General features: G+C 41.5%; 1 protein-coding gene and 1 long non-coding RNA gene across 3 annotated transcripts in view; one reads left to right on the forward strand and one right to left on the reverse strand.

The window, feature by feature from the left end:
- SH3KBP1 (SH3 domain containing kinase binding protein 1) overlaps positions 1-8230 on the forward strand; it is a 530500-nt gene extending 522270 nt beyond the window's left edge. For both annotated transcript variants that reach the window (XM_077294639.1, XM_077294640.1), the window contains 3 exons: positions 928-1181; positions 4545-4608; positions 5726-8230. In XM_077294639.1, the coding sequence (XP_077150754.1) occupies positions 928-1181; positions 4545-4608; positions 5726-5767 (360 nt within the window). In that variant the 3' untranslated portion in view covers positions 5768-8230. The remainder of the gene's footprint in view (positions 1-927; positions 1182-4544; positions 4609-5725) is intronic.
- The window catches only part of LOC143815450 (uncharacterized), a 51100-nt gene continuing 41384 nt past the window's right edge, over positions 6346-16061 (reverse strand). The window contains exon 2 of the long non-coding RNA XR_013223752.1: positions 6346-6476. This is a non-coding gene — a long non-coding RNA (uncharacterized LOC143815450). The remainder of the gene's footprint in view (positions 6477-16061) is intronic.

Here is a 16061-nt window from a genome sequence, read left to right on the forward strand (position 1 = left end):
AGCACAGGCACTAGGGATTCTGGCAGTTAAAAGAAGGTTCACAGGGCTCTGCTCCGATGACCAATGGATACTATTGGTTGTTGAACAAGGATAGCACAAATCTTTTTGCTCATCACTACTGCAGATTGCTTGAGGTCCCACTGCTGTGATTACCACAATCCTAAAATATGGGCTCTATGCCCTGTTTGACTAGAGTGATGACTGAACATTGTACAGCACCACTCCAGTCATTATCTGAGGGACTCTGGCAGACCCATAGAAATTGAATGGAGCAGTAGTGCACATGCGCCGCCATCACTACAGTCTTGTACTTGTATGGTAGATTGCTAAGTTGGGACAACCCCTTCAAAGTGATTATCCTACAAACAATAGGTGATTATTATATGATAATTCAGGGTCAAACTGCTGGGAGTTCCACCAATCCTGAGGACTGTATTTCCCATGTGAATGGAGCATTAGGGCATATCTACAACCACTGCTCTATTGACTGCCTATGGCAAAAGTGGACACAAGTACTGCTGTTCCACAGACTCTTAGAAGTGAATGGATCTCTGTTCTTGCAATTGATGGAGGTCCCAGTGTACAGACCTCCAGTAATCTTACTTTTGTCACCTAACTAATGGATAGCTTGTGCTACATTAGCCAAGTCAGTTCTGTAACATCTGTGGTTGTCACTGTATATATTATAATATTAAATGAAAGTGTTTTTTGTGTTTTTTTCCTGTTTAATCAGAGAGGCTGAGCTATAACTGGTGCTGCATTTTCTTAACATCTTTCAATAATGAAAGACTACCTAATAGCACACACATTACGGCCGAATTTATGCATTGATTTACCAGCACGTGGGAGATATTTCTTTACGATTACTACATGTGTCCTTATAATAATAACTTTCTGTAGATATTCAGTTTATTTTCTGTCTCATAGGTACCAGATAACAGAGCTGCGTTGCCCCCCAAACCAGGAGGCTTGATTTCAAGCGTTAGTTTCTCACACGGCGCTCCTGGAGTCCCATCAGCATTTCACTCTGTCACCTCAAGTAGTCACCGGTCAAACTCTCCGTCCTTTGGTAGCTCCGATGCAAGACACAAAGTTGAACATGGCCAGTCATCACTAGAAGAGCTGCAGGCACAAGTCAAGGAGCTGCGAAGCATCGTTGAGACAATGAAGGACCAGCAAAAGTAAGCTTTATTATACAAGATGCCAGCAGCCAGGAATTAAATGAAAGGGCTTGTTCTCATTTAGTATTTTTGTGTAACGTTTCAAAAATGTCATGGATGACTTTGTATAATGTGCAAACCAAACAACTGGCTTCCATGTCATATATAGCCACCTGAGTCTACAAGATGGAGAACCTTGCTTGTCAGGCTCATAAAAGAGGCTTCCTGGAGGTTCTCATCTGTAACAGGTTTTCCTGATGAAATAAGCTCTTAAGTTGTCATGATACATTGTATTATTTATGTCATATTTATGTATTTCATCACCTTAATAATTAATACATACTTTTTTTTCTCTGACCGTGAATTCAGTTGGAGCTTATTTTCATCAGATCAGAGCTAAGAGACGCTATAATTGTCACAGTCAGTGATTTCCTTCTGGCTAAAATAAGACTCTGCAACAGACGAAAAACAAATCTGCAATTATGTTCCACAATATCAATTTATCAGAGAATAGGAAGTAATTAACAAAAGCTATTCACCCTCATCTAATAGTCTCTAATGGATGTTATCAGACTTCATTCAGCACATTAGCAGATTGTTTAGGTATACTTTCAGAAAATGGACTGACCTTCTTTTCTTTAGTTGGATCTAAAGGTGCGGTGTGCAAATGTACAGCCATATACCGTACTTAGGCCCATTTACTATCAGCTTCCAGTAGTAAAAGAAATGAGTTGGGATGCTGTTTTTGACAAGGCAGAATAAAGCCTTAGACTGTGTGACTATATGACTATACTTTTGTGTCCTAGGGTTTTTCATCCGTTTTTGCATTTAGTACATCTCAGTATGGAAGTTGTGTGAATGTACCTATCTTTCTCCTGCACTTATATAGTGAGATCCACTGGTAATCTAAAACATTGGGCCAGTACCCCTAGACAGAGGGTAAAAAGAAAGAATTAGACTGTGTACACTACAAGATCTAGAAAAGGGCTTTCCAGCCTGTGGCTCACGGACCTTTGACGTGTGGCTCGCGGCTGTGTGTCAGCTTGTTGCATTAGCTCCGTAACTAACAAACAGATATAAACAAAATGATTGAATATTAAATTATTGTTTTTTGATCAAAAACATGTTAAATAAGTACCGTATATTATTTTCATGCCCTATGCCAGGAGTCCCCTACCTTTCTTGAGAGCCACATTCAGCTCTGCAAGAGGGTCGCAAGCCACATCTATCTCCTGTTCCCCTCACAGTAGCGGCAACCAAAGCCCCTATTACGGGTATAATGATAACCAAAACTTTTCCACACAAATCACTCTAAAGCAGTATACCAAGATCCAGGGGTTCCCACCAAACCCCCATTCCGCATTCTTCCATCGCACACTCCCAACACAGTCACATCCAGCCTCAAGTACCTCCTCTGACATCCTGTCTCCATCGTACCAAACTTAAATTATCTCTAAACCCCCAAGACCAGTAGAAGTGTACCCAAATCAGCTCTTCACTGCAGGGTTACTCACAAAGTTCACCATTTTGAGATGTGCTCTTCATACCAGTTTACGAAATCTGGAGCTAATGCACCAAGATGCCAGACAGACGCGAGCCACAATTCATGGGACCGGGAGCCACATGTGGCTCCCGAGCTACAGGTTGGGGACCCCTGCCCTATGCTATTTATTTATTTTACTGCAGGGTATTCAGTCATTATGTTTCTGTCTTTATTTTTCTGTTTAGCGGCCAGTGTGAATGTGCACTTACATGCTGCATGCACACCAGTTTATATCCCAGTTTATACCTTTGTTGTTTTTTTTTAACAAACAGATATGAAGAGCAGGTCTCTAATTTCTGACCTTTGTGAGTAGCTCCATAGAGAAGAGCAGATCTAGATGCACATATACTGACTTCAAGAGGTTGTCCACTACTACTGTGAATGTTTGCCTCCTTTAGAATAAAAACACCTATACTCGTCTCCAGTGCCGGCGCTGTTCGGCATTCGCGCTCGCTGGGCTCTCGTGAGGTTATGTTATGTCACATGAGCCCTGTGCCCAGTAAGTGCTGGCGTTGCTACCCCCGCCTTTAGACGTATAAGTAATCAAGAGAAAGTGAGCATCAGCCGCAGCTCTCAGTTACTTCTCATTACTTATACGTCCGAAGGTGGGCAAAGTGACCACACTGATTGAGCTCACGTGACATAACAACCACACAGGAGCCCCAGAACCTGAGTGCCGACACCACTGGAACATTGCCCGCACAGGAGCTAAGTATAGGTGTTTTTATTTCAACGGAGGCAAACATTCAAAGTAAGAAGGAGTTGTCCTAGTAGTGGATCTATATGATCTGTAGTTCTATTTGCCAGCGATAGGTAGCAGCAGTAATTAATAATTTAAATGGCGGGTCAGTGGAACAAAAACTTCTTTATATTTAGTGCCATATTAAAGAGGAGAAAAGGATGGACATATAAGACAGCGGAATCACTTGACTTATGTGATGTAGTGTCTGAAGCAGGTCGCAAAGTCACTGAGCATATCACCAGACCGGCAATATGGTGCCTGGTGTATAGATAAGATGCTAGGCATTGCACATGTAACTATGGCACATCAGTGACTGACCGAGGTGTGAATTAGTGGAGGCACATAAATACACCGCTGCCCGGTTTAGTTGATTCTCACTTGCTTTCCTGAGTTTCTCCTGTAGATGTATACTGCTTCGCGTCTCCTCCTCCGGGTCCAGTTAAGTCATCATAGTGGGGAATCCTTTTGTGGACTGTCACTGCCATGTCTCCTCAGAACATTCCCCCTTGCGTATTTCCACCCTCAGACGTCTCGCCAGCCCAAAAAACAGATTCCAACCCAAAGATGAAGGGTTTTTAAGGTGGTCGGAATATGTTGTACCCCGGGTAATCTTGCCATGGGGTGGGAGCTCAACTCTGGATGTGAGGCTTGAAATATTGCTCTATGCATAAGCAGTAAGTTGCTGGCTCTATGCTTAAAATATGTAGGCCCAGGATTATTAAAAGGCTCGATGCAGAACCCAGGATGATGTGTCCACATCATCTGAATGTTTTTTGTATGTTTGCCTCTTTGCAAATGCGGATTTGTCATGTGAAGATTTGTTTTTCTGGTGAACATTAATTTATTTATCCAATATAAGGAACAGGTAGGGTGATAAAGGGAGCGGCACATTATTGTCAGCCTATCTAATATGGCATATTCAGTATATGCAAAGAAGACTGTGAAATAAATCATCTATGGAGCACATATCTCAGATCTCAACACCTCTTACCCCAAGCAGTATTTCAGGGGTCACTTTGCTGCTATTTAAACCATACTTTAGTATACATGAAGTTACCCCAGAAAATAAACTCCATCATTCTTGTTTTTTTCATTTTAGAAAAGAAATAAAACAATTACTGTCTGAGCTGGATGAGGAAAAGAAGATCCGTCTACGATTGCAGGTACACATTGTTTGACTTACAGCCCTTCCTAAATAGTAGTTTGGAGATCTATGCTGTAGTTGTGCTATGACAACAGGTTCTGGTGATGTGATAAAAATCGGAAATTATCAGTGTCCTGGTAGTAGATCATCAAACATAGACTTCCTCTTTAAAATGGTGTAAAGAAAATTGAGTAGTCTTTTTTCATTCATTTGACTGCTGATTGTTGGAACAACATTTCAGGGGAGTTTTAGTGATCGATAGTGGTCTCAGAACCAAGACACTCACCAAGACCCTCACCAATCTGCAGGCAATTGAAGGAACAAAAAATATACCGTAATTTTTTTGTGAAAACATTTAATCACTTTTTAATAAATTGCTGCCATTATATCATTGATTTCATATACTTTGGAGAAGGAACTGGGTGTGTGGGTAAAAAAAACCCTGTCACTTCCTCTGTAATACCTGTTAACATAACGATCTATCTTTGGAAGGTATTGCCTTCTTTTCTGTATTCTATCGCTGTACTAGCAGAACATGGTCCTTGCACAAATGGAGCTCTTCCCAAATACCAGCAGAGCCATTCCCCTTGTTCCAGCAGAGAATTCATCAGCAGAGTATGCCCCTCGTACCAGCAGTCATTCTCTTTGGACCAGCCGAGCGTGCCCCTTGGATCAGTAGACTGTACTGCTTGTAGCAGCAGAGAGTACTCCTTGTACCAGCAGACTATGCCCTTCATAACTCCAGAGCATGCTCCTTGTCATAAAGACATTTCCACTTGTACCAGTAGAGCTTTCCCCTTGTCGTAAAGAGTATTTCCTTTTGTACCATAAGAGAATGCCCCATTGTACCAGTAAATAATGCTCTTTGTACCAGTTGAGTGTGCCCCTTCTACCAGCTGAGTGTGCCCCTTGTACCAACAAAGAATGCTCTTTGTACCAGCTGCATGTGCCCCTTGTGCCAACTGCGTGTGCCCCTTGTACCAACTGTGTGTGCCCCTGGTACAAGGGGACTGTGCCCCTTGTACTAGCTGACTGTGCCACTTGTACCAGCGGACTTTGCCCCTTGTACTAGCTGACTGTGCCCTTCGTAGATGAAACAGTTGATGCTCTAAATCCCGTCTCCATTTTTATTCCAGATGGATGTGAATGAAATTAAGAAATCTCTACAATCCAAATGAGAACAATTAATATGTCGTACCCCACATCAGAAGTCCTAGAATCATGAACTTTTCTTTCTTCCAAGGCCAAAATACTTTTGGTGCCAAATGATCTAAAATTTGCCTCAAACGCGACAAGCACAACAGCAGTTCACCCTACCAAGGACACCCTGGTGACTTGTCTACTGCTCACCCACGTGTATATCGGTGGACTCGACGTTGTGCTGAAGTGTTCCTCCTCAAGACTGCGCATGAAGGAAACTCGGGCAGTTTTTCTTCAGAGTGGTACTTTTTTATGATATTTTTCCATGAATAAAGAGTATTTCCAATTGTCTGTTTACAAGCTTTATAATTTTATGTTTTTTTTTCTTTTTTATTACGTCTTTTATCTCGGATTTTCTGAAATATCTGTGCAGCTGAGTAACCCTTTCTTGTCCTTTCCGTTACCTTCTGAGATATACTGTATGGGCTTGGGTCTCTGACTGTGACTGGAAACGTACATATGCAAAGTACTGTTCATACAATGTGATAAAACGCTTTGCTTTTCACTGTACTTTACGAATGTGTTCCCTAAGACAGGAAAGTATGGTGTTTAAAGATAATTTGTGCCTTTTTTTAATTTTTCATTCCTGCAGAAACACAATAGTTACAAGTTGGCCCAAACTCCATTGGTGATCAGACCGGCCAGAGGAAGCTTGTAGGGTCAGAAATGCCCTTCTCCGAACGTCACCTGAGACAGAAGGTTAATAGGACTATTATAATAATAGAAAATGCAATAAAATAACTTAAAAATAAACTTTATCATTTAGGAAGTATGGTTACATTTATTTTAAAAAGACAAGATGCAAATTAGAAATACAAAAAAATGATTATTATTCTAGTAATGGAGGAGGAATTATAGATTTATGCTAAAAATAAAATCAAAAATGCAAATAGTTGGAGAGAAATAGGTGACCACATCGATTGAATATTTCTTTAGATTCAGTAGTAATGGAATTCTGATTGGAAGATACGGACAATACCTTACAATAATTTGGTATGCGTTACAAGGGATCGTAAATGTATTTTAGAATAGGGTTCTGGATTAGTTTACATTCGCTCTCCAAGTAGTGAAGCAATGAATAAAGACGATGATTGTGAAAGCCAAGGCGTCCCTTGTTTACAAGCAGCTGAGATTTCTGAATTTCACTCTAGTGGTGACGTTCGGTACTGCGTGCAGCTTATTTTATGTCACTAGATAAAGTACAACAGAGCCCTCTAGTGGTACAAATTGTAAAAGACACATTATACCAATGACTATTTTTAATTGTATGATGCGTAAATGTTTAAATCAAAAAATGCAATATGAATATATACTGTATTGATATCTAACATGATATAGAAAAATGTAGAAACATGCCCAAAAACTAGCGGTAATAATGTAGACAAACTGGTAAAGATTCTACTCAAAATTGGTGACAATAGTGTGGACTATCGGTGTTGCCATGAGGTCGGTTGGTGCACTTGTTATGCCTCTTTACGTTGCAAGAGTGAAAAAGATGCTGAATATGTCTCATTTTCTATCATCTTCAAGTGAACACAAACAGGAAAGTATAGAAGGATAAATCTAATGTAACATGTCTCTCCCATACTTATATGTGACGTTGCCCTTTCTCAAGCTGCACCCCACATGGGGTCTAAGAATCAGGACAAACACCTAGAAATCTGGGTGCTTGAGTGTTATATATGTATATATACAATAAAATGTCTTTAATTCAGCTTTGATGGGACCTGAAAGGTGACAGATGAACTAATACACTGGATTATTGGACTGTCATTTATATGTTGTGGATGAAATCTAAATAGAGAAATGTATAGGTCTGATGCCAGATAATCAGAACTTCTGAACTATTGGATGCCTAATTAAAGGGATTTTGCTGTATGTATATATTTAGTTTGTGTGTAAAGTTAATGTGCCACCAAGTGATCTCATTGAGAGCGGTGCATGGGGTTATAAGGAATTGGTGACATTTATGTAGATGTAACCCATTTTGTATATCACGGTAAAGCGACGCACTGGTTTTTGACGTCACCTGCTGTTTCCGTAACTGGCAAACACCACAAGTCAGTGCGGACAATCTTAAGAGGTGGAAGATTACATTACTGCTGAGTTACGCTAGATTGTCATAGCATGGAATGAATGTCCCCATCATTACAACATGTTGTACTTGCAGGAACTTCATTGTGTTACCAGTGTATGTTCCTTATTATGATTTACCACTTCACTGTAATTTATAGTCATCACCCAAAACTAAGTGTGAATTATGTTTTACATTTTTTTGCTCCCCTTGGGCAAATAAAAATTCAATCTCTTGGCTCGTACTATAGATTCCCTGCATATTTAGTGATGTTGTTTTTAACTTGGATTTTTATAATATCTCTGGTATTTATGTATTGTCACTTGCCGCTCTGTTGTAAGCTTCATAATGAAACTGATTTTTTTTATATTGATGTCATTGTGTGATTTATTTCTTCCATGAGTCATGATGTGTCCAAATAGACTTATCCAATCTTTTCAGAAAGTGGCCGAACAAGTGGATATGGGGGAAGGTTACAGATAGATAGATAGATAGATAGATAGATAGATAGATAGATAGATAGATAGATAGATAGATAGATAGATAGACAAAATAAGGAGCGCAGGTAAAGGTTCCACCACACAGACTGCAACTCACTAAGCTATGACACAAAAGTAAGCAAAAAAGAAGGAAGAACTTAATAGAAAATTACATAAAAATGCTTAAAAAAAGTGGATTTTCAGCATAACTAAGCAAAGCCTCATCAGGTCTAAGAAATCTAATTAATAATTTGAACAGTTTGTATTGTGGAGTTTGCTCCACTTCAAAGTTATCACATATATTGGGAATAAACCTTTAACCCCTTCTCCTCTAAGCTAGTTTTCACCTTCCTGACCAGGCCAATTTTTTTAAAACTAACTTGCCATTTTATGTAATATTTTTTTTCTGGACTCATTGTACTTTATGTTCTTGTAAATTTAAGAAAATATGATTGTCATTTATATATATTAAAAAAATCATAAATTTGATGAAAAATTCTCAATTTTTGAACTTTGAATTTCACGCAGTTAAATGAAAAAAATGAAAAATTTACATTTTATCCACAAAAATTTAACTTTAGCCTCAAATTGGACAACGCAGTGAAAATTTCTTCTGAGTAGGCCAATACCCCATGTGTGGTTGGAAGATACTTTTTGGATGAATAGCAGGGCTCATAAGGGAAGGAGCAACATTTTTACTTTGGAGCACAATTTTGGCAGGAATACATTCCATATACCATATCATATTTGCAGGGCTCCTGAGGTGCCACAACCAAGATCTCATCTTCCCCGGCGGTCATTTTCCCAGAGTCCACCGCACAGGAAACCACGGGAACTGCAGGGACTCTGGCCTTTCACAAAATGTTGGCAGAGCCCCGCCGGACACAGCGCAGCAGCACTGGACACAGGGCAGCAGCAACGGACACAGCGCAGCAGCACTGGACACCTGCAGTGGCATGCCGATAAGGTATATCTGCATTATAAGATGCACCCCCATTTTCCCCCATTTTGGGGGAAAAAAAGTGTGTTTTATCATCCGAAGAATACCGTAAATTGCTTTTTTAATTATGAAAAAAAACGGAAATTTGGCTAAAATTTAGAAAATTATGCAATTTTCAAACTTTTAATTTTTGTACCCTTAAATAGTTAATAAATAACATTTCCCACATGTCAACTTTACATCAGCACAATTTTGGAAACATAATTTTTTTTGTTAGGATGTTATAAGGGTTGACCAGTGATTTCTTATTGTTCCAACAAAATTTACAAAACCATTTTTTAGGGACCACCTTACAGTTGAAGTGAGATTGGGGGGTTCAATATAACAGAAAATACCCCAAAGTGACTCCATTCTAAAAACTGCACCCCTCAAGGTTTGTAAAACCACATTCAAGAAGTTTATTAACCCTTCAGGTGCTTCACGAGAACTAAAGCAATGTGGAAGGAAAAAATTAAGTTTACTTTTTTCACAAAATGTTTTACTTTGGAATCAAATTTTTTTATTTTCACAAAGGTATCAGGAGAAAATGAACTGCAAAATTTGTTGTGCAATTTCTCCTGAGTACGCCGAAACCCAGTATGTAGGAGAAAGCCACTGTTTGGACACATGGCAGGGCTTAGAAGGGAGGGGGCACCATTTGACTTTTTGAATGCAAAATTGGCTGGAATCAATGGTGGGTGCCATGTCGCGTTTGGAGACCCCTTGATGGACCTAAACAGTGGAACCCCCCCAATTCTAATTCCAACCCTAACCCCAACACGCCCCTAACCCTAATCCCAACCCTATCCCTAACCCTAATCTCAACCCTAACCGTAATCCCAACCATAACCCTAACCACAACCCTAACTCCAACCCTAGCCCCAGCCCTAACCCTAGCCCCAACCCTAAGCCTAGCCCAACCCTAACCCTAGCCCCAACTCTAACCCTAGCCCCATCCCTAACTCTTTCCCAACCCTCAACCCTAGCCCTAAATTCAACCCTAGCCCAACCATACCCCTACCCCAGCCCTACCCCTAGCCCAAACCTAACCCTAATGGAAAAATGGAAATACATTTTTTTATTTTATTATTTTTACCTAACTAAGGAGATGATAAAGGGTGGTTTGATTTAATATTTTTATTTTGATCGCTGTAATAGGGTCTATCACAGTGATCAAAATGAACCAATAGGAAAAATTTCCTATTGGTGCCAGCCGTCAGATCTCATCCACCGCACTCCCTGTGTGGAATATCTTAGAAACAAAAGGATTTTTTTATATTTGCTAATTTATTCAAGTGAAAAACAGAAAATCAAATGTGACAGATCAAATAGTAGGCAGTATAAGCGACTGAGTGATTTTGACGTTTCGACCCTCCCGGGTCTTACTCTAAAGTCGCACTTAATCCAGGATTTATGAGTGGCTCTTATGGTAGTGAGGATGTTATCCCTGTAGTGTCAAGGGGCAGGTACAGTCTTTTTGATACCAAGTATGGCCTGATAGTCGATTTCTCTCTGAGTATGACCTTGCTGAGGAATATTCCTCAGCAAGGTCATACTCAGAGAGAAATCGACTATCAGGCCATACTTGGTATCAAAAAGACTGTACCTGCCCCTTGACACTACAGGGATAACATCCTCACTACCATAAGAGCCACTCATAAATCCTGGATTAAGTGCGACTTTAGAGTAAGACCCGGGAGGGTCGAAACGTCAAAATCACTCAGTCGCTTATACTGCCTACTATTTGATCTGTCACATTTGATTTTCTGTTTTTCACTTGAATAAATTAGCAAATATAAAAAAATCCTTTTGTTTCTAAGATATTCCACACAGGGAGTGCGGTGGATTTCAATAATACTGATACTAGACCTTACGGTCTGTCTCACCAGCACCCCGATCTAAATTTAGAGTGCAGGCCAAATTATATTTACATTTAAGCCGTCAGATCTCGGCGGGCACACTGTGCATGTGCCTGACATTTTCTTCCAGGAAGAAGACTCCAGGGGGCAGGACTGGGGGATGCAGGAGAGTCCAGAGACAACGGAGGTACTGGGGGAGGGCTCGGGGGACCCCATTTCTCTCTCCTCTGATGTGCTAGATCACATCAGAGGAGAGAGAAATTAAATGGGAAATCAGACTTTTTTGTGGTCACAGTTATTCCATGAATAACGGTGATCGCAACACCACTAGGTTCAGTGAAAACCGACCCAAATCATGTTCTCCGGAGTCTTAGCTACCCCGGGTAGTCGAGACCCTGAAGAATTTCTGACTCTGTGGGGCGCTATACACTTATTTCTCAGCGCCATTGAAAAGGGGCCCTGAGGAATAAGTACGCTTTAGCCTATGTGCACATGTGGCGGATTTTGTTGCGGATGCGCAGCGTTTTTGGACCAAATCGGCAGTGTAGTGCACAACCAATGTTATTCTATGTGAATCCAGAATTGGTGTGCACATGCTGCAGAAAAATCCACACGGATTCGCAGTGTTTTATTTTCCGCAGCATGTCAATTATTTTTGCGGATCTGCAGCATTTCTGCATCCATTGACTTCCATTGAGTCGGTCAGATCTGCAGCAAAACTGCAGGTGTAAAAAGATCTGCGGATTTGCTGCGGATGTGCGTGCGAAAAGCGCTGCAGAAAGGCAGGAGAAATAATGTGTGTGGGCGGAGACTATTTGTGTGTGGAGAAGATGTGAGTGTCTGTGTGCGGGTGTCTGTGTGTATCTGCCGGTGTGTGCGGGGCTGTGTGTGTGCGTGCGGGTCTGTGTAGGCAGGCATCATCCGATGGGACTACTAGTCCCATCCGGCTGTGTCTGCTGTCACATAGAACAGTGACAGCATTAGCCGATGATGGGATAGTAGTCCCATCATCTGGCTACTGTGTTAAATATTAGAAAAAAAAACATTTACATATACACATACAGTACATACATGTACACATACAGTACATACTTACCAAACGGCTAATCCCCGATGTGATGTGACCGCTCCACAGGGGCTCCGGTGATACAGTGACAGGAGGTATCCTCCCGCACTGTATCACTCCGCCACCTACAGGTCACCGTAGTTCGTCCTGTCACTTGGGGCACCGCTGCGTGAGAAAATTCTCACACAGCTGTAGTGCCGTAAATTGAGAGCACGAACTCATATGAACTCTGATGCACTGCGGGAGTATTATCTCCGGTCAGTGTATCATCGGAGGCCCCTGTACAGCGGTTAGATCTCCTGATGTTACAGCTCTACACGGGAGATCATTGTGGGACAGTCATTATTAACCCCTTCATGACCCAGCCTATTTTGACCTTAATGACCTGGCCGTTTTTTGCAATTTTGACCAGTGTCCCTTTATGAGGTAATAACTCAGGAATGCTTCAATGGATCCTAGCAGTTCTGAGACTGTTTTTTCGTGACATATTGGGCTTCATGATAGTTGTAAATTTAGGTCGATAATTTTTGCGTTTATTTGTGAAAAAAATGGAAATTTGGCGAAAATTTTGAACATTTCGCAATTTTCAAATTTTGAATTTTTACTCTGTTAAATGAGAGAGTTATGTGACAAAAAATAGTTAATAAATAACATTTCCCACATGTCTACTTTACATCAGCACAATTTTGGAAACAACATTTTTTTTGCTAGGAAGTTATAAGGGTTAAAATTTGACCAGCGATTTCTCATTTTTACAACGAAATTTACAAAACCATTTCTTTTAGGGACCACCTCACATTTGAAGTCAGTTTGAGGGGTTTATATGGCTGAAAATACCCAAAAGTGACACCATTCTAAAAACTGCACCCCTCAAGGTGCTCAAAACCACATTCAAAAAGTTTATTAACCCTTCAGGTGCTTCACAGCAGCAGAAGCAACATGGAAGGAAAAAATGAACATTTAACTTTTTAGTCACAAAAATGATATTTTAGCAACAATTATTTTATTTTCCCAAGGGTAAAAAGAGAAACTGGACCCCAAAAGTTATTGGACAATTTGTCCTGAGTACGCCGATACCCCATATGAGGGGGGAACCACTGTTTGGGCGAACGACAGGGCTCGGAAGGGAAGGAGCGCCATTTGACTTTTTCAATGAAAAATTGGCTCCAATCTTTAGCGGACACCATGTCGCGTTTGGAGAGCCCCTGTGTGCCTAAACATTGGAGCTCCCCAACAAGTGACCCCATTTTGGAATCTAGACTCCCCAAGGAGCTTATCTAGATGCATAGTGAGCTCTTCGAACCCCCAGGTGTTTCACAAATTGATCTGTAAAAATGAAAAAGTACATTTTTTTTCACAAAAAATTTCTTTTAGCCTCAATTTTTTAATTTTCACATGGGCAACAGGATAAAATGGATCCTGAAATGTGTTGGGCAATTTCTCCTGAGTACACTGATACCTCATATGTGGTCACAAACCACTGTTTGTGCACACGGCAAGGCTCGGAAAGGAAGGAGCGCCATTTGACTTTTGAATGAAAAATTAGCTCCAATCGTTAGGGGACACCATGTCGCGTTTGGAGAGCCCCTGTGTACCTAAAGATTGGAGCTCTCCCACAAGTGACCCCATTTTGGAAACTAGACCCCTCAAGGAACTTATCTAGATGCATAGTGAGCACTTTGAACCCCCAGGTGCTTTACAAATTGATCCGAAAAATGAAAAAGTACTTTTTTTTTCACAAAAAAATTCTTTTAGCCTCAATTTGTTTATTTCCACATGGGCAACAGGATAAAATGGATCCTAAAATTTATTGGGGAATTTCTCCTGAGTACGCTGATACCTCACATGTGGGGGTAAACCACTGTTTGGGCACACGGCAGGGCTCAGAAGGAGCGCCATTTGACTTTTTGAATGAAAAATTAGCTCCAATCGTTAGCGGACACCATGTCGCGTTTGGAGAGCTCCCCCACATGTGACCCCATTTTGGAAACTAGACCTTCCATGGAACTAATCTACATGTGTGGTGACCACTTTAAACCCCCAAGTGCTTCACAGAAGTTTATAACGCAGAGCCGTGAAAATAAAAAATCATTTTTCTTTCCTCAAAAATTTTTTTTTAGCCCTCAATTTTTTATTTTCACAAGAGTAACAGGAGAAATTGGACCCCAAAAGTTGTTGTCCAGTTTGTCCTGAGTACGCTGATACCCCATATGTGGGGGGAATCACTGTTTGGGCACACGTCGGGGCTCGGAAGGGAAGTAGTGATGTTTTGGAATGCAGACTTTGATGGAATGGTCTGCGGGCATCATGTTACGTTTGCAGAGCCCCTGATGTGCCTAAACAGTAGAAACCCCCAACAAGTGACCCCATTTTGGAAACTAGACCCCCCAAGGAACTTATCTAGATGTGTGGTGAGCACTTTGTACCCCTAAGTGCTTCACAGAAGTTTATAACGCAGAGCCGTGAAAATAAAAAATCATTTTTCTTTCCTCAAAAATTATGTTTAGCAAGCAATTTTTTATTTTCGCAAGGGTAACAGGAGAAATTGGACCCCAATAGTTGTTTCCCAGTTTGTCCTGAGTATGCTGGTACCCCATATGTGGGGGTAAACCACTGTTTGGGCGCACGTCAGGGCTCGGAAGGGAGGGAGCACCATTTTACTTTTTGAACGCAAGATTGGCTGGAATCAATGGTGGCGCCATGTTGCGTTTGGAGACCCCTGATGTGCCTAAACAGTGGAAACCCCTCAATTCTATCTCCAATACTAACCCCAACACACCCCTAACCCTAATCCCAACTCTAGCCATAACTCTAATCACAACCCTAACCCCAACACACCCCTAACCACAACCCTAACCCCGACACACCCCTAACCCTAATCCCAACCCTAATCCCAACCCTAACCCTAATCACAACCCTAACCACAACCCTAACCCCAACACACCCCTAACCATAACCCTAACCACAAGCCTAATCTTAGCCCTATTTCCAACCCTAGCCCTAATTCAAACCCTATCTCTAATTCCAACCCTAACCCTAAGGCTATGTGCCCATGTTGCGGATTCGTGTGAGATTTTTCCGCATAATTTTTGAAAAATCCGCAGGTAAAATGCACTGCGTTTTACCTGCGGATTTACCGCGTATTTCCAGTGTTTTTTGTGCGGATTTCACCTGCGGATTCCTATTGAGGAACAGGTGTAAAACGCTGCGGAATCCGCACAAAGAACTTACATGCTGCAGAAAATACAATGCAGCTTTTCCGCGCGGTATTTTCCGCACCATGGGCACAGCGGATTTAGTTTTCCATAGGTTTACATGGTACTGTAAACCTGATGGAAAACTGCTACGAATCCGCAGTGGCCAATCCGCTGCGGATCCACAGCCAAATCCGCACCGTGTGCACATAGCCTAATTCTAACCCTAGCCCTAACCCTAGTTCTAACCCTAACCCTAGTTCTAACCCTAACCGTAGTGGAAAAATAAAAGTAAATATATTTTCTTTATTTTATTATTGTCCCTACCTATGGGGGTGATAAAGGGGGGGTTCATTTACAATTTTTTTTATTTTGATCACTGTGATCAAAATGTGCCTGGAACGAATCTGCCGGCTGGCAGATTCGGCGGCTGCACTGCGCATGCGCCTACCATTTTGGAAGATGGTGTCACCCATGGAGCAGACGGACGGACAGCGGGAGGCTCGGTAAGTAAGAGGGGGGGATCGGAGCATGGGGGGAGCGGACAGGAGGATGGGGAAGCGGACAGGCGGACGGAGGGGAGCGGAGCACAGGACGGAGGACTGGGGAGGCGATCGGTGG

Source organism: Ranitomeya variabilis, chromosome 3 (genome assembly GCF_051348905.1).
Source record: "Ranitomeya variabilis isolate aRanVar5 chromosome 3, aRanVar5.hap1, whole genome shotgun sequence".
Classification (NCBI taxonomy): domain Eukaryota; kingdom Metazoa; phylum Chordata; class Amphibia; order Anura; family Dendrobatidae; genus Ranitomeya; species Ranitomeya variabilis.